The 24717-nt window shown below is 38.1% G+C and overlaps 2 protein-coding genes and 1 pseudogene across 6 annotated transcripts in view; 2 read left to right on the top strand and 1 right to left on the bottom strand.

Annotated features, from left to right (window-relative positions):
- LOC111347091 (uncharacterized) overlaps positions 1 to 24717 on the top strand; it is a 325446-nt gene that overhangs the window by 40962 nt on the left and 259767 nt on the right. The gene's annotated exons all lie outside the window — the stretch shown is intronic.
- Positions 1 to 24717, bottom strand: part of LOC111319259 (receptor-type tyrosine-protein phosphatase F) — a 94785-nt gene that overhangs the window by 21111 nt on the left and 48957 nt on the right. The window contains exons 1-12 of one of the 5 annotated variants that reach the window (XM_088737357.1): positions 19046 to 19190; positions 15967 to 16280; positions 15570 to 15714; positions 10202 to 10515; positions 8979 to 9126; positions 7842 to 8147; positions 7089 to 7390; positions 6692 to 6836; positions 3908 to 4218; positions 2967 to 3114; positions 1476 to 1781; positions 129 to 431 (exon numbers count right to left, since the gene is read on the bottom strand). The exons of 1 other annotated variant lie outside the window; for it this stretch is intronic. In XM_088737357.1, the coding sequence (XP_088593483.1) occupies positions 129 to 431; positions 1476 to 1781; positions 2967 to 3114; positions 3908 to 4218; positions 6692 to 6836; positions 7089 to 7390; positions 7842 to 8147; positions 8979 to 9126; positions 10202 to 10515; positions 15570 to 15714; positions 15967 to 16280; positions 19046 to 19115 (2812 nt within the window). In that variant the 5' untranslated portion in view covers positions 19116 to 19190. Of the gene's footprint in view, positions 1 to 128; positions 432 to 1475; positions 1782 to 2966; positions 3115 to 3907; positions 4219 to 6691; positions 6837 to 7088; positions 7391 to 7841; positions 8148 to 8978; positions 9127 to 10201; positions 10516 to 15569; positions 15715 to 15966; positions 16281 to 17723; positions 17856 to 19045; positions 19191 to 24717 lie in introns of those variants that run through there. 3 more of the 5 variants (XM_088737355.1, XM_088737358.1, XM_088737356.1) reach the window with 3 other exon arrangements.
- LOC148719830 (uncharacterized) lies at positions 13707 to 15487 on the top strand (annotated as a pseudogene).

Raw genomic sequence — 24717 nt, 5'->3', positions numbered from 1 at the left:
TATATTATGTACATATATACCTGGAGACATTTGCGTTTTTCATTTCACTTGAGAAAAATATACATTAATTTGGCCTTTTATTGAAATCCATGACACTTTTAGAAGATAACACAAAGAGCTGTCCTAACCATCTTCATTTGTTCTCTGCACAACCACAGAGGTATACGGTCCATCCCCAACAGAGGTAAACGCCAACACTCTAAATTCATATTCTTTGTACTTGTGAAGACCACTGACATTTTTCTTGAAAGTTGATCCACCGTTGATAGTAAGGATGATTCCTGACCCTGAAGAGTCTTTCCTTTTGTAAAACACTTTAAATCCTTTAATAATTCCATTTCTGGAATCTACTGGTGGTAGTTGCCATGATGCCGTAACAGTGGTAGAAGAAGTTGCAGTGACATAGAAGTTAGATGGAGGTCGCGAAGGAGCTGCAATTGGATTACAGTGTATTAATCAGTTTAATTAGCTGTTAGGATGTCTAAAAACTTCATGTCACACCTAAACTCGCCGCATAAATATTATCGCCGTTGCGTCTTGGAAAAGGAATCACTTGATTCCTAAACTTTCTTATTGTTTAGTTTTCTCGTGGCTTACTGTAATGTGCGAAACAAAACGATATGAATATCTGAAATTTTTGGATTAGAAATCTGTAAAGAAAATCGTTAACATGCTTGAAACTCAAGAAAATCAAAGAGTTTGGATAATTTCAATTTTCCCAGCCACCGTAAAGTTTTATCCAGAAACATGCTCGGCCATTTTGCAAATGTATTTTCGGTCAGGAAAGTGTCGAATAATACATCGCACTCGAATAATACATCTACAACGTACATTGCTTACTTCTTTTATGCACCACAGCTACAGCGCCAGTTATTATTTCGAATAACATTTGCTCTTTTTGGCTTGATGGCGCAACTCTTCTTTCGCGTATATAACGCATTGATTTATTCACGAACATAGTGGAGATTTCGCAAAGAACACCACGGAGATTTTTCATTTCTCATTTTTATGATTTAGTGGGCTGCGTATGCACTCCAAACCTGTGGCGCACTGACCAATTCATTCTTCTGGCCTGGGTAGTTCCCCGCAGACATTCTCGTTTCACAAATTACAGATTTCCATTTCGCGAATTACAAATTTCAATTTCGCAAATTAAAGATTCCTATTTCGAAAATCATTAACAGATTTCTATTTCCCCAATGAAAGGTTTCTGTTCATTTCAAAAATCATCAACAGACTTCTATTTCGCAAATGACAGATTTGTACCTCGTCAATTATTAAGAGATTTCTGTCTCGCAAATTACAGATTTTCATTTCATATCTTGGTTTCGTTTAGTTTCGCAAATTACAGTAAGCCTTTCTCGTCACGTGTTTGGCATCTCATATCTCATTGGCAAGCCACACTTATTGAAGGGGAAAAACTTCATAAAATATGGTTCACATTAATTTTTCATTAGCTCTGGATTGTCACATACCATCTTCCATTGTTCTTTCCACTTCAACAGAACTTTTTAGTCCATCACCCTTAGATGTGTAGGCCAACACTTGAAATATATATTCTGTGTACTTTTCGAGCCCAGTCACAAGTCTGCTTAATGTCGATCCACTAGTAATATTCAAGAAGGAAAAACACCCTCCAAAGTCCTTCTTTTTGTAAAACAGTTTAAACCCTGTTACGTGTCTTCCAGGCCTGGTAAAGATCGGTGGTAGCTGCCAAGAAGCTGTAATGCTGGTAGAAGAGTTTGCAGTCAAATTAAAGGCAGCAGGAGGTTGTAATGGAACTGAAATGTTAAACAACAACAGTTATGTGTTTTAATTCTCCGTTGATTATTGATGTGAAAGGAAATTAACGAACCTTGTGAACTTAAAAAGCATTGGATGTTCCCAAGAGCAGTGCCGAGGGTCATCACCTGAGGGGACTGTGTATATGGATTTGATACGCATTATTTATATCCTAAGCGTGAAAATGTGCTCTACGGATAGTTGGGCAAACAATTGTGTTGCAATGGCAACCTACTATGTTCCAGAATCCTCAGTGCACTTGCAATGCAACAATCAGATCACTCACTGGATTATATCAAGGATGAATAAAAATAATGTATTATAGCAACCTACTGAGTCCAAGAATTTACCATGAACAATGATAAAATCACATCATACATACATACTGGGTTCCAGAATCTATAGTGTACAGTACTACAACCACATCATACATTGTATCATATCAAGCATGAATAATAATCCAGCTGAGTGGATAAGATACTTTAGGGTTTAAAAGAAACAAAGGGTTAGGACGGTTAGGGTCATTCTCTTCTGGTCAGCTCTAAAGTTATCACTTGATCAAGGCTCCATGAATATGTAAACAATTGCCTCTTTCTGGCACAAAAATATGCATGGATATTTGTCTTTGGACATAATTTGTTCCAAGATGTGAACAGTTTTCCGGGAGCAACGCTCAGGGAAAACTGTCAGCTCCAAGGAATAGACAATGTCCAAGGACAAATATACACTGTACAAGCATATTTTAGCACAAAGTTTGTTGTCCTTTAAATATTTTGCAAGGTGGGAGAAAAAGTGTTTGCAAACAGCTTACCGTTTGTTGTATAGGATGTTTTCTTTTTAGATGAGTTTGTCAAAGAGAATTATTTCCCTTTACTGGTAACAGCTATAGAACCCTCTGTCTCATCTTGAATTAAATTCCAAACAAAGACTTACATGTATCATAGTGGACATGCGGTTTGAAATTGGAGAATATCACAAGTTTATTTTACACAGAGTTTTTAAATGAATAGATACAAATAATTGAGAATAAGTTGTGTGCTCAAAAATTTTAAACCAGTTTGAATATTTCCCACCAGTTTGAAAAACTTCTACCAATTCAAAAAAATTCAAACCAAAGAAAACATTTCACCCACAACATCTATCTGCCGCAGGGGGAGACAAACACAGGAGGAGCAAATAAATACCTTTAGTTAGAAGTATTCCATAAACTTCCACTCTCAGACATTTATGGGTATCATATGCTGTGGGCTGAAAGCGGATAAACTTTGCACTTGCAAATTCCTGAAGACTGTTTTTTACAACGCTATTTTGATCAGAGTTTCCAGCAAAGACCTATAGTTGGTGGTGCAAAATTTGAAATTATTTCATCATTATTTTCTTAATATACTGTATCATTAACTACTTTAAGTATCAGCTATTTCATAAACAGCCACTTTCAGCAACGAAATTGATGGCCAAATGATTGAATCATGAACCATGGTGACCTGTGTAAGCAAATGTCTGTAATGGGTAAAATGCTATTGAAAGACTTATTGTTTCTTTTGTTAAAAAACTAGTACAAACCAGTATGTGACCCTGTATTAAGTAGACGTTGAAATATAATTTCCGCTGATAGTTGAGGGAGAAGTAACTGTTGCTCCTGAGAGATTATTAGACGCATTGGTCAGACAAAACCCCAAAACAGATTTTTTCTAAGGGACTAAATTTCACAGAACTCAAATATAATCCCTTTGGTGTTAAACAAACTGACTAATGCAAAGTTCAGAAAACAACAGTGGAAAGGAAGGTGAAACAAATAATTGAACTGCATGACTAATCAAACATAGTGTAAAAGAACAAGGGCTTCACTATAGACTAAGATTAAAGTGAATGAGAGCTACATTTTACATTCACATCCCAAGTGCCTGTTTAGATAAATACATGCATGGTGTTGCAGTTTTCAATGCACGAGTATGCATTTACAAATTGACACACAAATGATGTTAACAAGACCAATTTTCTCAGCTCAATGGTTTTGCAATACATGAAGTATCTGCAACCATTCTGCATGCATTGGTTATGTGCATACACTGTACATGCACTATTCATCTGACTAAAAACAACCTTGAAGTTCGTATACACCAACCTTATCAGCATTGTTTTCCTGATAGGTGACAAACTTGGGATCTTCAAGTGCTAACTGTAACTTGTACTTTGTTGTCCACTCACTAGCCCTTGGATTTCCCTGTGTAGCTACAGCACAGATGACATACTCAAACAGCAGGTCAATTTGAAGGGAATCATTAGCATTATTGTTGCCACTGGTTGCCCATGACCCTGCACCATTTAGGCGACCATATTTAGCTGCATATACTGAATTAAATTCTGACGAGGCTGAAAAGCTGCTGTCTGGAATGGTGTCAGTGCTGGCTACACCAATGGCTTGCATAGAACATCCTGCAAAATAACAATACATAACCAACTCTACCTAAATAAAAAATGTAGAAAAAAAATAATACAAAAAATGTTGAGAATGGCAAATACGAGTATGAGAGCGATCTTCGCAGTAACTTTCATATATTAACAAACAATGACAAATAGTCCATCAATGCACTGATCCTAGTTGAGCGTGGCTCTTTAATGCGCATTTCAAATCACAAAAGTTACATCTGATCTACAAACAAAAAATAACCAGATTTTATAAAAGTTCATAATGAAGTTTCCCTCGGTGAATATCGAAACAACTTGATGTTGAATATCATGAGAATAAAAGATAATCGAAGGTGGCTTACTTTTTTTGATGAGTGCATAAAAAGTTAAGTATTTATCATTATAATAATAGGTTTGGCCACTTACAGTAGTACTGGAAATAAGACGATTTTGAGTCCGTTTCGGTTTTGCTATAGGCATGAACAAATTTTCCAAACTTGCAAACAAAATTGTACGATTGGTTTGGGACAAGTGGAATTTGTAGTCTGGAAAATTTTTACAAGTGCTTATTCACACAAAATTACACAAGAAATCATGTCATTATTTATTGATAATTCACACAAAAAATGCATTGTGGTGAATCAAGACTTTAAATAAGTAAGTCGACGACCTATTTTCTTAACCAACATTGATCTGTTGAAGTCTTTGTTCACCCTGATATACGGCATAATTATCTCATTTCACTAAGACGATTGTATGGTTAATTTCAGAAGTTTTCAAAGTTTTGCTCGAATAGCGTAGGCTGGTTGTGGCAACATCTCCATTCGATTTAAGTTTGAGCAAGGAAAAACATATTAGTAAAGACAGTTCATTATCAATGAAACGAATGACAAATGGCTAAAATAACAAAAGGTGACAGCAATCCCATAGTTCCATCTGAACTAAATTCTGCTGTGAAACAAATTCTTCTTCCCGAGCAGGAAACCCTGCCAAGGAGAAAATCAGCCCCTCTTTCCAAAGATGGAAAGACACCATCATCACATGTGGTCTCATCATCTGGAAATGACTCATCTGATTCTCTTTCAATTCGCTGCTGAGGGAGTCATATTTCCCATCTTCCTCGTCGTCTTGTGGCCAGCTGTTTTCTTGTTACTCCTTAAAATCAGAGCATTCAAGGCTGACAGGCTCACTAGGCTGAGTTTCTCTGTCATCGAGGTACGACAGGAGAAGTCAAGCTCCTGCCATCATTGTTTTCTGTCTAACAAAGAGCTGATGCACAGTTACACCAGGGTTTATGCTCAGTTCCTCATTTTGTGCATGCTCTGTGGCACCATTGGTGCGCCATTGTTGCCATCGGTACACGATGCCAAGACTTTGGATTTGTAAACTAGTACACCACCCAATCAATTGTCCTCTCTAAGCCTTCTTTGGCTGCATTTCAAAAGTTTTTTGTGCACTCCAACATCGTGCAAAATGGATCTTTGTAATGATGCACAACCAAATGACTATTCTCCATGTCTAATGCCATGCAACATAACTGGTTTATAACATTTGTGGTAAGAAGGGAAATCTTATCCTCTAAAAAACGACTGGCTGGGGGACAAGGCTTTTTAGGACTTACCTGCAGATCAGTTTCTGTGAAAATTCTCATCAATGGCCTTTTCGTTTCTCAGTTTATTTAAGTGACTATTTCCCAAATCCCACTTCTCAAAATTGTTGATTTTGTGTCCTCTTCATATAAAAAATCCCGCATCTCACTCCATTCTTACTCTAAATTCCCAGATCCCGGTCTTCAAATAAAACCAATCCCAGATCCCGAAGAAAACCTATTCTGGACCCTCTACACTACAACAGATACAATGATATAATGATAATATCAAACATGTAACAATAAATATGAGTTTCAAGCTCATCAAAATTCAAAGGTACCAACAGTAAATTCACAGTCATAAGCCCTTTCCTATCAACTACTCTCCTTTGATGTGAGTTTTGTTCCAATGATGAATTGATTGACAGCTTATTCAACACTGAGCATGAGAATAACAGATTATCCTGGGTGGCTTGGTGTCTTTGATGAGTGTAGAAACAGTAGTTTGTACAATTTAGCCACTAATCTAAAACACAACCATGAATCACCAAAGAAAAGCTAGTAGGTCTCAAAAAACCTTTTTGAAGATTAAAAGAGTTTCTTAATAATAATAATAATAATAATAATAATTATACGCTTTATTCAACTGATAAAACTAATCAGCAAACTGATAGACTGGTTGGTATAAACTAGTGATTAGCATCATGATAAATAGTTTTAATCGAAATTAAAGGAGAAACTCTATAAAAAACTAAAGACTAAATTAAAAGAATAAAATATAAAGAGGCTAATACTTAATTAGTTATTGATGATGACTTGTGACTATTTATTTGATTACCTACAACATAAAACTAATAACAACATGATAATAGCAAACATGCAAAAATAAGTATAAGTAAGTTTCAAACTCACTTGGCTTTTGTTCCACTCCAAACACCTCTGTTCTCATACACACCCCACTCTGGTGCATTTGTGGCAGGAAACGCAGATATCTTGTTAATACTCCATAAACAACATGCTTCACTTCTGAGTTCCTGTCATTATTTCCCCTCATAAACTTGAAACAAACAAATAGTCACAAGTCATCATCAAAAACTAATTTTTCAACTAGAAAAAGTGGCAGGGATTAAAATATCACCAATGTAACTAGCAGCCAAAATGATTATTAATAAGATCAAAAATTCTTATCTAGGACTTCCATCTTTGTGGGATATTCTAAACTATCAGACCTTATAGTCAATGTTACAGTCATAAATGTACACTGTAATTTTTTTGAGCAGTTAAGTCTCATACTGTACTTCCTACATACCTTGACTTGTCCACCTTCCATGTAGTCCGTCCAAGTTGTCCCATCCGTGGATATTTGTAGTGTATAGTTCTTCACCCACTGATCTGCTTTAGAATTCCCTTGTGTCGACACAGCACAGATTATATGAAGTGTCTGTAGATCAATCTGTAGATAAGGGCTAGTGTCATTTGTTTCTGCACACCATGGCGCTCCTAATACATAGTTTAGTCGCCCATTCTCGGCTGGTGTCCTGGAAGAAGAAGCAGTTATCCTACTATCTGGAATGTTTCTACCCTCCATTCCAAGATCATTCTGAACACAACCTAAAAAATTAATAAAAATATGTGCGAAATTTTACATATGACCAGGAAACACAGACCCATTGGCTTAGAATGGGGGCTTGCAGCTGTTTTCCAAAGTATTCGCAGCTATGGGAGCCGTAATTTATTTAGAGGACCTTACAGGGACACCGTGGAAGCGCCATGTGCTAGTCTTCCATTATTTGTAGCAGGGCAGCCATTAACAAATAAGAATTTTACGTTGACCTAACAGAGAAGCCTCTAAAACTTGCCTCGCTCTCAAGGTGTGGCTTCATAGCCCAGTTATAGGAGGCAAGGTTTTGAATCCTATTGAAGCCTGAACTTTTTCTACCTCTCTTTCTTCAATTGTAAACAAGATCATTTCTTTCTTTAATTTCATTCGCAGGTCCACTGAAATTTCTTCCATTCAAAATTGTGATCATTTTTTTCGCTTCCACCTTCATCTAGCACATACCATCTCCCTGTGTTCTCTCCACCTCAACAGGGCTCTTCGGTCCATCACCATCGGAAGTATATGCCAGGACCTGAAATTCATATTCTGTGTACTTTTCGAGTCCAGTCACAAGTCTGCTGAATGTCGATCCACTGGTAATATTCAAGAAGGAAAAACACCTTGCAAAGAACTTCTCTCTGTAAAACAGTTTAAACCCTGTAATGTTTCTTCCATGCCTGGCAAAGATTGGTGGTAACTGCCAGGAAGCTGTGATGCTGGTAGAAGAGCTCGCAGTCAAATTGAAGGCAGTAGGAGGTTGCGAGGGAACTGAAATGTTAAAGAACAACAGTAATGTGTTTTTATTCTCTGTTGATTATTGATGTGAAAGTGAATTAGTCATCCTTGTGAACTAAGAAAGCATTAAATGTTCCCAAGAGCAGTGTGGAGGATCACATCACAAGTAGGGACTGTGTATCTGCATTAGATATACATTATTTATATCCTAGGCGTGAAGACGTGCTCTACGGATAGTTGGGCAAGCAATTGTGCTGCAATGGCAACATTCTAGCTTCCAGAATCTTCAATGCACTTGCAATGCAAACAATCACATCACACACTGCATTATATCAAGTATGAATAAAAATATTGTAAGTACAACTTTGTTTCATTTAACAAATGAGAACCTGAAGGATCTCAGTAGAGTAGATGTGGTAAGGCTCAAAGAGAATTAAAGTTATTGATTGTCAAATTCTCTTATGGTGAGCTCTTTAATCATTTCAAAAAAATTCTCATCTTACTAAGGCTCTATCAATGCATTTGCGTTATTTACCAAGCGTGAGGTCGAGATGGCTGGATTTTGCTGAGTTTTTTTTTCCTTTTTTTACATTGTTATGGACTGAGACAAAGTCGAGGTGAATAAAATGCGGAGAAAGAACGAAGAATAAGGACCTGAGTTCTCTTAACTCTTTTGGGAGATCATTCCAGTGTTTCACAGATGCACATTTAAACAAAGACTGTCGCATTGCTGATAACATGGTTCTCCCTAAATCTGATAAGGTGGTATCCTTTAGAGATTTTTTGCGTACTTCTGATCATTTGATCTACCAAATAATTCTTTAACTGATCTGGACAATGTTAATTTCAGTTTTAAATAAATACCTTTAGTTAGAAGTACTCCATAAACTTCTACTCTCAGAACCTTCCAACTGTGGTATGTTGTTGGTTGAAAGCGGATAAACTTTCCACTTGAAAACTCCTGAAGACTGTTTTTAACGATGCCATTTCGGTTTGAGTTCCCGGGAAAGACCTATTTTTTGTGGTACAAATTTGAAATTATTGTATCAAAATTTTCTTTATTCTACTGCATCATTTTCCACTATTACACATCAGCTAAATCCATGTCTGTAATGGCTAATGCTATTGAAAGACTTAGTTTCAGTTTTTACAAAACTAACCCAGATCAGTATGTGACCCTGCATATCATATCTGGTAACTAACTTGGGGAGAGATACAGGCAGTTTGTGAGAGATCATAATAAAAGAACTGGTGGTTCGACAACACACCAAAAAATAAGAGACACTTTCGCAAAATGTTTTCTGTGTTCTTTGTTCTCGATTACATACTCCATTTTTTTTTAAACAACAACAATAAACTATCGAACATAATCCATCGGTTGTAAAAAATCGTTAACTGAGAATGACATTGGTGGAAAGAAAGACGAAACAAATAATATGACCTGATTAATCAGGCAGTTTTCTTTTTTTCTTAAAAGTTAGAAATTAAAGGAATAGTTTAACACTAAATTGTATGAAGACTTCATTTTGCAATCACACCCTAACGGGGAACAGAATTGTCCATGACATTTCCATAAAGGACAAACGGCAATCAAGTTGACTAAAGAAAAATTATTGTGTTCCTACATATATGCTCAGTTCCGTTGATACACTCCTCATCCTTTTCAATGACCACACAAAGATTAGTATTTCTGTGTGGGTAATAACTATAGTTGATATCTCCTGTGTATTGTTCTAAACAGTTCCGTAAATCAAAGGGTAAATTTAAGAAGTGATGGTCAGTAAGTCCAGAAGACGTGGGCTAATTAACATTTAAATAGTATTGAAAATGAACTATGTTATTACATTTAACCACTATAATATGTATACGCACATAGGTTTGTGCTTTTGCTGGAACGAATAATGTACATTCCAGACACATTTTGCAACTTACTTAAAAAATTAATTGAGACTGAGTCTTGACCAGCTACACACTTCTTTTGTGTCCCTCCTCTTGACTCAAAAATTGAATCAGTGTTCTAGGACCCATATATTTTTGGATGTTTTTATATGTTAATGTATCTGCGCATGACCTTCATATATACCGACCTTGTCAACATTGGTTTCTTGGTAGGTGACAGCAGTGATACCATCCATTGATAACTGAATCTTGTAGTTTGTTGTCCACTCGCTTATACCATTAGCTCCTTGGGTAGCCACAGCACAAATAACGTACTCATACAGCAGGTCAATCTGTAGAAAGTCAGCAAGATTGGTCTTGGTCTTGGGTCCCCAACCCCGATTAGTTCCATTCAATCGACCAAAAGAGGGTTTATACCTATGGTCAAAATACGAGGAGGCAGAGAAGCTGCTGCTTGGAATTGTACCACCAGAGGCCAAACCAATGTCTTCTGATTCACAAGCTATAAGGTAATAATTTAAACTCAGCCTTCACACTTTTATGCAAAAACGTGGTAGCACCATTGCTTGAAGTTGACATGATCACAAGCACTTTAAAAGCTAGTTCTGAAAAACCAGAAGAAATACGAGGGTGTACAAATGAATGTAAGACAGTGTACTTGCCCACTTAAAGGATTTGGTAAACCATGAGTGACGAGAATACCCGAATGGATTCCCCCAAGACTTGAGAAAGCTCTGGAATGACAGAATAAAATAGCCATATCCTCAAGGGACACCGCCTAGCAATTTCCTGTAAGCCCCGCCAGCAAATGTTACAAATCTTACATCAAGGATACTTGGAAAAAGAAAAATGTCTTCTGAAAACAGTAGGTTGTCTATTTTGACAAGGTATATCAAGAGATATAAAGAAACTGACAGCAAACTGTGCCACATGTATAAAATTCTCCAAACAGCAACCGAAAGAGTAACTACAACCCCATGGAGAGCCTAGTTTTCCACTGCAGGAGCATGGATGAAATTTGCCAAACCAGGGATACCGGCTTAAAAAGGGAATGGCAGATATTAGATCTGAGCCCGCGAAAAAGCGGTTTTGTTTATAGATACGCGGAATCGAGGCACTTGGGCCAAAGGCTTTGAAAATTCTCAAAGGTATCACTGTATATTTCAAAACAACTCGCATTTTACGCGATTTTTTTTACTTTTATCGACAATCTGAAGCATTCAAAAGGCAAAGATAGCAATGGTTAGACATTGTATTGCATTCGCATGCAACAACCGAGGCGATAAACCACACTGCAAACATCTTGGCCGGAATGTCATCTTCAATCGAGCGTCTTTCCTTTGGAGCCTTCCTTTGGTTTTCTGCTCGGAGAAACTGAATATTGTCGGAACTGAGTCTGACTTAAAGACTAACTTTCCGGCCAGCATATGACTGGAAAAGTATTCCTTTTCAAAATTTTCATTGCTTAAAAGGAATTTTTACTTACGGGCGTGTTTTCCCGTTTGATCTTGACAAGCCAAGTCGCCAGAAGTTTCATGATGCTCAGTAGCAGTGAATGCCACGAAAGATGCTTGGAATGTGGTTTATCGCTCCGGTTGTTGCATCCAAACGCAATGCAATGTCTAACCATTGCTATCTTTGCCTTTTGAATGCTTTAGATTAACGATAACAATAGAAAAATAGCATAAAATGCGAGTTGTTTTGACATATACAACGATACCTTTGAGAATTTACAAAGCCTTTGGCCCAAGTGCCTCGATTCCGTACATCTTTAGACAAAACCGCTTTTACGCGGGCTCAGGTCTAATATCTGCCATTTGTTGTATTCTGCATCAGCAGAGCTGAATAATGAATGCTACGTCAGCGGGTATGCGGTCGACAACGCGGGCTCAGGTGTCCTAGGTCTAAAATTTAGCGAAATTAGCGGAACATAATATGGGCTGACCTTTAAAACCGAGGAACTCTTTTTTCGTCGAAGGGACTTTCCTATCTCCAAAGGTTTAAAGGAGAAAATTAATTTGTGAAAATTTTTAGGGGGTGTACCAGGTTTTTGGAGGTTGTTCTCTAAAAGAAAAGCAGCAAGGAAAACGACGCCTCGAAGAAACAGAATAGGAAATTAACCATGCGAATGACTCAAAATTCATGTTTCCGCGGCAAAACCTAGCGCATGCGTATACGTTATTCAGCTCTGTCTTCTGCATCTACCTTGCAGCGGACGACTCCAGCGCTCGCAAACTATAAAGTGGAATCAAGAACGTCTTCGTCATCGACAAAAGGTTTAAAGGTTTAAAGGAGAAAATTAATTTGTGAAAATTTTTAGGGGGTGTACCAAGTTTTTGGAGGTTGTTCTCTAAAAGAAAAGCAGCAAGGAAAACAACGCCTCGAAGCATCAGAATAGGAAATTAACCATGCGAATGACTCAAAATTCATGTTTCCGCGGCAAAACCTAGCGCATACGTATACGTTATTCAGCTCAGTCTTCTGCATCTACCTTGCAGCGGACGACTCCAGCGCTCGCAAACTATAAAGTGGAATCAAGAACGTCTTCGTCATCGACAAAACGTCCAGAAACAGCAACTCAACAAGATGCTATGAACTACTAAAATTAGAACTGTTGGGGAACTCCTTAAATTAGTAATTTTCTGACTAAGTGTTTTGAATTGTTCAGGCACGTTTCATTATCTTGAAATGCTTTTGCAAATCTTGTGTTAGACCACATTTTTATTTTACATTCTGTGTGATGTGCCCTTGACCGACGGTTAGTGGTGTTTAAGTTCGTCCTTGACTTTGCTCAGTGTCCTCATCCGAGAGTTTTGTTTAGGTTTTAGTTCTCGAAGATTGGTTGTTTCTCAAGTACTTTGTTGTTCATTTCGAATGCCTTCTGACATTTGTTTGGTTAGCATTCTAAAGAAACCATCGAAATTAGACTTATGAACTCTTTTACAGACTACATTTACGACATATCATTTAAGCCTTTTAAGATCCTCATTGCAATGCACTCAGCTTATCAGTCTTTCCTATTAGCGTTTATTGCCACTAGACTTTCAGGGTGGAGACGTAAACACATTAGATCTACGGTGTTACGCATGCGCCGCGGGAAGCGTCAGCACAGGGCCTGTGGATTTCAGAGTTGTTTTCGTTACTTTTTAAATAAGAGGTAAGCGAAGACCAGGAGGAGGCTACGAGCATCTCTACAAAAATTATGTTAGGTGATTCAAATAATCAAACAAATAACTTTAATAAGATCTGTAGATCAACTCTCACTTCAACTTAGTTTCCCGATACTTCATAGCCATTAATTTGCATTCTTCACCTCACAAAAATTACAACTGGTCACAAATTAAAGACATTCAGATTTTTTAACATTTCATAATAAAGTTTTGAGTACAATAATAAACTTAAATTCAGCCCTTTCCTTTCAGCTATTCCCCTCTGACTTAAATTTAGTTTCCTGGGTGAATATTTATTGTCAATTAATTTCATGTTGAGCATAGGAATAACAGGTTGTCATGGGTGTCTTGGTGTTTTTGATTTCTGAGATTTTAAACACTTATCTAAATAACAAGCATACGTCATCAAAATAGACTAAAAAAGTAAAGATTAGAAGAGTATCTTAGACTACTCTACAATATAATAATAGTAATGATAATAATAATAATAATTACGGTAATAATAATAATAATAATAATAATAATGGTTAAGGCTAAGCAGTTTAAGCAATGGTGGGATGAGTTGAGGGAGGCTGGTCCGACCCTTAGATACTATCCTAACTCTAAGAAGTGCTTGTTTGTTGTTAAGCCGGATAAGGAAGGCCACGCGAAGGAAATGTTTGTAGGGATTGCTATGAACATCACCACCGAGGGACACAAACACCTTGCGCTGCGCTGGGCTCTCTCGGTCTTATCCTGAGCAATATGTGGGTAGCAAGGTAGAAGGGTGGGTGAAAGAAGTGACGAGGTTGACGGAGTTTGCAAGATCTCAGCCACAAGCTATTTACGCCGCATTCACATTTGGGCTTCGACACCAGTTGAAGTACTTTATGAGAACACTGCCGATATTGAGAAACTACTACAGCCTTAGAGCATGCAATCTCGGATGTACTTATACCGTCGCTCATAGAACGCAACTGTTTTGAGGAAGGGCGTAGTCTGGTAGCATTACTGGTGCGTATGGGAGACCTTGGGCTCATTAATCCATCTGATACTGCGGATGCGGATTATTTAGCGTCTGTTAGGGTTAGCGCTCCACTCGTAAGCAAAATAGAGGCGCAACCCCACGAGACTCCAGAAAAGGCCGAGGTACAATGACTGGTATACGTCACCCGGAAAGAAAAGGATGATAGACTGAAAGAAAAGCTCGAGAAGGTGAAGGTCTTATTGCCAGACAAGACACAGAGAACCGTAGACCTGGCCTGTGAAAAGGCGCATCCAACTGGCTTACAGTTATTCCTCTTAAAGACATGGATTTTGATCTCAACAAGCGGGAATTTAGAGACGCTGTGAGGCTTCGATATGATTGGCCAATACCCTATAATCCATCAGTATGCGTTTGTGGGAGCTTGTTTACAGTGGATCACGCAATGATCTGCCAGCGTGGAGGCTTAGTCATTAAGCGTCACATTGAAATACACGAAATACAGGCCGAGCTGCTCGACATGGTTTGTTACGATGTGCAGGTGGAACCGGCTTTACAACCTATTACAGGCGAGTAATTTCCCAGAGGGACTAATCAAGCCCCTGACGCACGCCTCAACGTCCAGTGTAGGGGCTTCTGGGAGTGACAGAGGGCTGCTTTTTTCGATATAAGGGTGTGTCATCCCAATGCAGACTCATACAAAGATCTCAGCCCCAAGCAGATTTACAGGATTCATAAAAATGAAAACAAGCGAAAATACAACTCCCGTGTAACAGAAGTAGAGCAAGGCACTTTCACCCCACTGGTATTTACAACGACGGGGGGGATGGCTGACGAATGCCTGAGGTACCACTAAGATTAGCAGAGCTATTATCTGCAATAAAGCAAGAGAGCTACGCCACAACAGTTTCATGGGTCAGAGCGAAAGTGTCCTTTGCAATTTTGCGGAGCGCGCCCCTATGTCTAAGGGGATCTAGAACCCCGCGAAGGAGGAACTTAGACATCAAGGACAGGGATCTGGAAGTAGAGAAGGGTCGAGCAAGACTTCCTTAAACTCGTCAGTTATAGATTATTTTTATTATTTTTATAGTAAATTTTTCTAATTATTCTTTTGCGTTGAACTTTTGAAGACTTTGTATTTCCTTTGTCAAGAGACTTAAAGTAAGATATAGACTACCTAAACAGCACATTATAATTTTATTATTCATAGCCATATAATTATGTAGTTTAGGTTAGTGATATTTTTCCTTAAAAGGAGAATTGTAACTTGCAAAATTTTTTTTATTTTTTATACACTTTCATGTTACATTCAATAAAGGTTATTTCTCATTAAACATAATAATAATAATAATAATAATAATAATAATAATAATGATATGATGAAAGCAATTATGTAAAAATATATAAAAGTTTCCAACTCACTTGACGCTTTTCCTACTCCAAACACCTCTAGTCTCATGCACACCCCACCCTGGTGTGTTTGTGGCAGAAATCGTAAGAATCTTGTTAACACTCCATAAACAACATGCTTCACCTCTGAGTTCCTGTCATCATTTCCTCTTAGAAACTTGAAACAAACAGATAGTCACATGTCATCAATAACTTTTTTTCGAAATTGGAAAAAAATAGCAGGGTATAAAAATATAAACAGTGCAGATACCATAAGATCAACAATCAATAAGGAAAAGATTTCGATATCATTTTAATTGTAAGTTACTCTATATCGTCAGACTTAATAATCCATGTTATACTAATTATCTAAGTGTACACTGGGCATTTTTTTTGAGCAGTTATGTCTCATACTGTATTTCCTATATACCTTGACTTGTCCACCTTCCTTGTAGTCTGTCCAAGTTGTTTCATCAGTGGATATTTTTAGTGTGTAGTTCTTCACCCACTGATCTGCTTGAGAATTCCCTTGAGTAGACACAGCACAGATGATATGTAGTGATTTTAGATCAATCTGTAGATATGGGTTAGTGTCACTAGTTTCTGCACACCATGATGATCCTGATGTGTAGTTCAGTCGACCATTCGTGGCTGGAGAGCCGACACTTTGTTCAGTAGAGGCAGTTATGTCACTATCTGGAATTGTCCCACTTCCCACTCCAAGATTTAAATCAACACAGGCTCCTACAAAAAAAAATACATTTGCATTTAACATAATCATAACAATTATTGTAACAGGGATAATGAGTTGGATGTGGGAAGTACCTGGATGCCTTAAATATTTTTATAAACTACCTCTGATAAAAGGTTCATGTTACAGATAGTTAACAACTATTTACCGAAGTGGTGGTCGATGGTGGTAAACAGGAAAGTAAATTAACTCTTCTATACCTGCAAAGATAACAATATTTTTTGGGGCAAGTTGCTGGGAGGGGAATTGCAAAGGATAGTCGGAGTTTGAGTCTCCAATCAGTGCCCATCTTCAACGCTATCCACAAATTAGTATATACTAATAATATATAATAATATATAGTGCTGGTATCCCTCCTACAGTAGACAATAGCCACAAAAAAAATCTGTCGCGCATGAAATATCGTTTCTTTACAAGTCAAGCCTAAAAGAACTTAATAGAAAGTTTGGATCGTTCATTGCGGCCATTTCCTTACTGCTTATATTTTTCCTGTTCCACAGTGTATTACCATAGCATTTTTTTCACGTTATCATGACCTTATTCAGTTAAATGACATTGTACTAGAATAATTAACAATTATTCCACGAGCGTGCGTTGGATATGAGATGATAGATAGGCAACGAGGCGCGTAGCGCCGAGTTGGCTATAATCATCTCATATCCAACAAGCGCGAGTGGAATAATTGTTTTATTAAAAACTCCTCCAAGAAATTATTATTTTGTAAGAAAAAACCGGATTTTTTAGCTCCCTTTTGATTTTAAGCTGACGCGTACGCTTGCCATATTTGTAGATTATGGTATATTGGCTGATATCCCATACTGGCTAAGCCAAAAAAAAGTCTTGAATTGCATTATCCAATGATCTAGTTTTTAATAATAAATAATAGTTAATTCACACCTCATTAAGCGTACAGTTCCTTCATGAAAAGAAAAACAACGGCGAAAACAATCGACTATCTTTGGCCTAGCTCTGTTTTAGTGCAATACCGGATTAAATAAAATAAAATTTTTAGACTAAATAGTACAGGCATAATGATATTCAAGGGCGCTTTAACCTGAATTGATTCAAATGTTACCACCCGACAGCTTCAGGATGGATTCAGACTCTCTGTTTGCTGACAGAATAGTTCAAAGTTTAAATTGACTTTCGTAACTCTTTCCTTCATGTGCCTAACTGAGCTAGTCACAAAAGCGTGAAGGATTTCAACTGTCCCTTTTTTTTGCACGATAATCTTATCATTAACAAAATGCGAAACTCGGAGCAGCTCTTTTATCATTTTGGTATTGATGCTGTCTGCATTAGCGATTAAGTTGTGATGTGCGCGTAACATTTAGACATGTTCAACCATAGTTACTATGTTCAACTAATTCCGCTAGATGTATTAAATTAGAATAGAGATAAACCTTAAGATTAGATTTCAAATAATATGATCTCACCTGTAGCCAGAGGAAGAAGTTCAGCGAGAAAAGCTATGCGGAAACAAAGCTCGAGATTAAATTTCGACATGTTTCGACCGAAACTGTCATGGAATACCGCACGATTGTTTTGCATGACCGGCCATATGTAACAGAATGCTAATCCGACAAAAGATGTCTTTGTTTCCTCGCTATTCAAGCTCGTTTTTGCATAACTTGTAGCATATCGTCATTGCATGTAAATTCGGAGTTTACAATTGGGCTGTGTTAATTTCTAATTTCTGTTTGTTCGTCAGTTTAAATTTCACCCTTTGATGCTTTGTTGTGCCCTCCAGGGTTATCAGCTGTTAAGGTGAAAACTGCCTCTTTACAAGAGTTCTTTGAGGAAAATTGAGAATCCATAATACTTAATCCTTACCTCATTATGCATACAATTCTTTGGTGAAAACAACAGAACATCTGCGATTAACTTTGTCTCAGAAGAGCACCGGGTTAAATGGAAATCTTTGCACTAAAGTGCATAGCTAAAATTACTGAGTAAACAGTACTGGTAGAATAATTTCCAAGGGCCCTTTAACTTGAAATTGTGGCAGATGTTACCACCTGATAACTCTAAAGAAACATAGTTGTTTCATACTCTGTCTGTTTGCTGAATGATTTAAAGTTTAAGCTGAATACTTTAAGTTTCTCTTTGCTTCCTCGCTGGGAAAGCTACAAACGCATAGAGGTTTTTAACTTTCCGGTTCGTTTTAAGGTGATATTTTCATGAGAACTGTGCGAAAACCGGAATAGCTCTCCTATCCTTTTTGGTATTGATGCTGTCTGCATTGGCGATTAAGTTACGTCGGTGTGCGGAAGTCTCAGGACCGATTATTTAAACAAAGTTTAGCCGTTGTTTAACAAAACCGCGTTCAACATTATCTTCATCTGAGCGGAACCTTTTATCTGAACATTTATTTTTTGTGAACAGTGACAAGAGGGCCGAAAACTAACAGTCGAAGGACTTTTATCTCATCACTGAGTCAACTCATAAACTGAGAGTACCTGAGGCCCATTGCTCGGGTAAAACCGCGGTTTGGGTTAGACCTCGTTTGAATAACAGGCGTTTAGGCTTCAGGACTCAAAAGTGAAAGATGAATAAACAAATTTCGCTAAATTTGATAATTAAAGTTGAAGAAAACGTTGCTGAAGTTGTCTGCGTTGGCGATTAAGTTGCGATGGGGTGCGGAAGTCTTAGGCTTTATAACTCAAAGGTGAAAGATATATCCAACCAATTCCGCTTCATTTAGTCATTAAAAGGATAAAAAAAGTTACGAGTAGATTTCAAATGATACGGTGCTCACCTGAAGCCAGAGGAAGAAGTACAGCGAGAAAAGCTACGCGGAAACAAAGCTCAAGATCTAATTGCGCCATGTTTCGATTGCGAGTATGTCACGGTGTACGATCACTATTGTTTTGCCATTTGAACAGAAAGTTCATCTGACAAAAGATGTCTTTGTTTCCCACTATTCAAGCTCGTCTTTGTGTAATTTGTAAACATATCGTTAATACATGTAAATCTGTGGTTGTCAGTCAGTTTATGTTAATTTTTTAATAATGATATATTTAGCTCTCTGTTCTCTCTCGGTTTGTTCGGCAGTACGAATTTCAACCTTTGATTCTATGGACGTGGCATTAATACTTATATGATTGGGATTTTCGAGTAGTTTCTAACAGAACCAACACAAAGGGCGCGCTCTGATTAGTCGATTCAGTGTCTATTTTGGCCCATGGGTGTTTGCTACTAACGTGAGCAAATGCATCGACTAGTCATCGATATAGGCGTTATTAACGAAGCGTGAGGTCAAGAGTGCTGCATATTGGCCGAGTTCTTTCTTTGGTGCCGGTGATATATTGGTCTCCTCTCAGCACAAGGAAAAAGAAAATGGTTGAAACCCTGACACGTATATAGAAATCATTTACATATTTTATCCGCGGTGTACTGCATACATTTGATATGTAATCAAGTGTCAGGAGTTGGTAAGACGTGAATCGATCGTGGGTTCTTCTATTTAATTTATTGGGTATCGGATGCCGCAGCACAAGCAAAATGTCTAGGCAGTCGTATTCACAAGGCATCAATCAACAAAAGTATGTCAGGCTTCTTCGATATTCTGATTGGTTGTCTAGATACTAAAATCTAAAGTTGGAGTAGCTAAAAATACGCGAGGCGTGTTGCGTAAATGAACGCAAACAAAAACGTACATTTTCCTTGTAGGAACATTGGCTAAATCCATTCCTGAAAAAACGGCGGCAAAGAAGCCGTCATGTACCTTCAAAATCGTTTTCTTGAACGTCCAAGAAACCTTTCGCCATAATCTTTCTTGTAGTAACTTTCAATGTTTGCCCCCCTGACGACCTCAGGGACGTTTGCGAAAACACAAGGATCCCCGAAATGTGAAAGAGATGATACTAGTTGCCTTTCATATCACTTTATGTCTACGATGTTTGTAAATATGCGAAAGTCGGTGTCGCAAAAATCTTGCTCTCAGATACTCATCTGTCGCTGAGTCTGAAACTCCTATAATATTGAAATGCATTCCGACGTCCTTGGTACACGGTTTCTCTTATCAATTGCTTTGCCAATTGTGCACTTTAACATTTTCGGACTTAAAAGAGTTCGGGGAAGCGTAGCCTCTACCCTACTTGAATCACTACCAAAAGTAGAAGCGTCTTCGCACGAAGGAGCATTTCTTCCGGGTTTTGATGTTAACAATAGCGGACTGTCGGTTATTATTTGTAACTTTTAAGAGTGGCTCTTACATTCTGTCTGATATTTACCACGCAATGTATTTTTGACCCCCTCCCCTTCCTCGCCCCACCTAAGGTACATCTCGACGAAAAGTCAGATATTACAGTAGACAGCTGCAAGAGATTGCACATCAAATGTACGGTATTTTATCAGCTATAAGCTGAGCAAGTGACTATTAGTGATTCTACATCCTCACCGCGATGCTTACAATATGGAGTACCCCAGGGCTCGATACTTGGCCCATTACTCTTTACTCTCTACCTGGCACCTCTTCAAGATGTTATACTTACTCGTGACTTAAATTTTATGTTCTACGCTGACGATACCCAAATCTACATCACTATTAAAGATCCCGAACATTCTGCCGAGTCTGTAAATATTCTTCAAGCATGTGTAAATGATGTTTTTGCATGGTACACTCAGAACATGCTGAAGAGCAATCCAGATAAAACTGAAATTTTGCACTTCACCTCTCGGTTCAAGAAGCCACCGTCATTGTTGGAGACCGTAACATTAGCAAATAGTGAAATAGGAATCAAAGGAAAAGCTACGAATCTAGGCATTGTAATGGATAAAAATCTATCTTTTAACGACCATATTAATGAAACATGCAAAAAAGCCATTTTTGCTATAAGATCCTTTGGACGTATCCGTCGATAACTTCCCAATGATGCGTTGAAGATGCTAGTCAACTCCCTTGTAATTTCTAGACTAGACTATTGTAACAGCATTCTAAATGGGATACCAAAGTATCAAAGGGACAAATACAGAGGATCCAGAATATCGCTGCTCGTTTGATAACCGGAACACGAAACACTGACCATATCACACCTATTTTAAAGAACCTACATTGGCTGCCAATCGAAGCAAGAGTTAATTTTAAGATATTACTTAGAACTTATAAGATCTTAAATGAGCAATCTGCTAGTTATTTAGAACCTATTATACAAGAGTACCACCCATCAAGAACACTGAGATCATCAACTCGCTCACAGTTATGCATCCCACCTATTAAATCCAATTCCTATGGTGGACGAGCTTTTTCAGTATCTGCACCGAAACTATGGAACTCAATTCCCGAATATATTAAAAGAGCGGAAACAGTAGAAACATTCAAAACTAGGCTTAAGACATTTTTGTTTAAAAAACATTACTGTTAATTAATTACTTATTCTCTATGTCTTAATAATCTGTTGCTAGGCGCATTGAGATTAGAAATGCGCCCTATAAGCATCTATTTATTATTATTATTATTATTATTATTATGTTTAGCCTAACTTAAATTAAAATCTGACTTGTAGAGGGGGTTTCGACTTATAGCCGAGAGTTTAACCTGAACAAAAATTATGGACTTAATAAAACTAAGATGAATACGCATATATTCGCATACAAGCCGAGCAAAACACATAGACAAAAAAGCAAGAGTTATTGGTCATTAACTTTTAATGTGGTGGCTCCTAAAGGAGCCGTTTGTTTTCTGTCGTGAACTGCACGTTCGAGGATGTCAGCTTTTGGCTCATCTTCGCTTTCCGTATCAAATTCTTCATCCACCTCATCTTCTTCGGCGTCATTGCCTTGCTCCTCTTCATAGATGGCGTCATCCTCAGTGCCGTCAAGCGCATTGGAGATGCCGCAAGTAAGAAATGATTTCCTCATCATCTCCTCCAGGATCTCCCTCCAAGACTGCTTAATCCAACGTAGAACGCGGTTTCTTGACGGCGCTTCTTTTTCCCAGCAGGAGTAAACTCGAAGGGGTCAGTTACCATCCACGACAGGTACTTTCTTCTCATATTCTCCTTGAAGGGCTTATTTAGACACTTGTCTAAGGCTGGAGAACTGGAGTTAGGCCACCGGTAATAACAGCTACATCGATACTTCGCCGCTGCAATGCTTCTTTCACTGACTCAGTAAGATGAGCGCGAAAGGAGTCCCAAACCAACAGCGATCGCTCACCAATGGGATTTCTTGGAATGCAGGTAAGAATCCACTCCTTCACGCCTATAACGAAAGAAAGAATACAACAATCGATTAGACCTCACTTTAATTAAAGACTCCAATAAAGCTGCGGCTTTAAACACGAGTAAAGAGCACAGAAAAAAGAGCGCATATGAACAATTCAAACTGTTAACTTACCAGCTTCATCCATCCATCCCTTTTTGTGGAATGAAACACGAACTGTGGCCGGAATAACCAGGTCTCTCTGGATTCGTACGCCTTTGAAGATAACTTTAGGTGGCAGCCTTTTGCCATCAGCGGCGACCGCCAACGTGACTGTGAAGTTTCTCTTCTCTGCGCCACAGGATTTCACGGGAACTGTTCGGCTGCCAATGAATTGCAGAGTATGGCTGGACGGCATCTCGAACCGCATTGGTGTCTCATCCATATTGAAAATTCTGGACAAAGGGTATCCACGGCGCTGACGAGCTGCGATCACGAACCGGTGGAATTTTACTATTTACTCTTCGAGATCGTTTGGCAGACGCTGGGCGAGGGTGGTCTTCGTTCGGAGAGTGACGGAATGGCGCCGCTTCCAGTTTATGTACCAGCCTACAGATGCTTTGAATGCGGGATCATCGCAGAATTTTTTCGCCTTCAAACTAAATTAGGAGTCATACTTTTCACAATAATGACAAACAATCTTTTAGCTGATTGGCACCTGAGAGTCAAGTTTGTGGATGACACGTCTGCCATAGAAATACTACCCAGGAACTCTATCAGTCTGCTCAATACGATCGTTTCTAGCATTCACGAATTGTTCATGGACCATAACATGAGACTAAACCCTACTAAATATAAAGAGATGTTAATTAACTTTATGTCGTATCCTAATTTTACTCTCAGACCATTAGTTATTGGTAATAACACTATAGAACGCGTATCGACTTACAAGATTCTAGGAGTATTCATTGATAGCGACCTTAGGTGGAATAGTCATGTTAACTACATATATAAAAAAGCTTGCAAGAAGCTCTACTCTCTACGTATTCTACGTCGAGCCGGCGTTGACCAACGTAGCATGTTAAAGATCTATAAAAGGATTGACAATGAACGACTATCGACACAGGATTGTTAAAGACAGGTCTCTGAACTCGGAATGTTCATATGATCAAGCCGTGAATTCAATTTTATTCATTTGATCGGATCACATCAAATTCAGCTTACTAACTGTCATTTGTTGTTATTCTTAGCCATTGTATTGAGTAGGTAACAATATTGATACAGTTGTTTCCTGAGAGGTAAGCCTAGCTTTCGTCAAATATTCATGATAATTGCCCGTACCGTTGGATAATAAACCCGTTCTTTCATTTCATTTGAACAGATTTTAAAAGCTAACTGTGATTAAAATTTTTCATGAGCTCTTATACGTTTTAAGAACTAGGTCTCGGCTTATAACTGAATTTTTTGTGTTTATGTTTGAAGACGATCGTATTAAGTTTAAGAGTTAAAAGTTTAGGGTCTCGGCTTATAGGCAGGTTCGGCTTATAGCCGATAAAATACGGTAAGTAGAAAACCTCGGATAAAATATGTAATTGATTTCTATATACGTGTCAGGTTTTCAACCATTTTCTTTTTCCTTCGTGCTGAGAAGAGACCAATCTATCACCGGCTTATTCGTTTTTTGCTGAACCAGCAACTATTTCAAGCGAAACAAATGACAAGTCAAACATTTTGGTTGCCGAAAATCTGTTACATTTGAAACTTTGTAGACTAGGAACACAACATTCTAAATAAATGTCAAAGTTGACCGCTGAACAAGATCTGATCAAAGATGGCAGATTCTCCTTTTGATTTACATCAGCTTTCAGGGCATCAAATTATCTTTTTGCCACTAACACATATCATGTAAGTCGATAAGTATCACGCCGTAAAAGACCAATGATCTTGATGGATCTTCCCGAGGGCCCTCCCCGCTTTTAATATTTCAACAAGGCAACGAAGCAAATCGAATCTGGTACATTGTTGACATATGGCCCCTTATCTAACAAATACCAGCCAAACAAATGATATCACGCTACAAGTTGCAACTAAGGCACCACAGAGACATGTATGTACTATCAAGTTTCTTCCCATATTTCATTTGTCAGAAAGTTCGACTGCATGTGCCCTTGATGTTCATCACCAACTGCTGCGTTTCCGCGAGAATAATCCAAATATGGCTGCCAAAAAAGTTTTCAAAAAGGGCTCAACTTGCGCTTTTCAAAGATTCTCTTCGCGTTCATGTTT

This window comes from Stylophora pistillata, chromosome 11, assembly GCF_964205215.1.
Source record: "Stylophora pistillata chromosome 11, jaStyPist1.2, whole genome shotgun sequence".
NCBI lineage: Eukaryota > Metazoa > Cnidaria > Anthozoa > Scleractinia > Pocilloporidae > Stylophora > Stylophora pistillata.
Note: the sequence above shows the minus strand (reverse complement) of the source record. Positions and strands in the feature narration are given on the sequence as shown.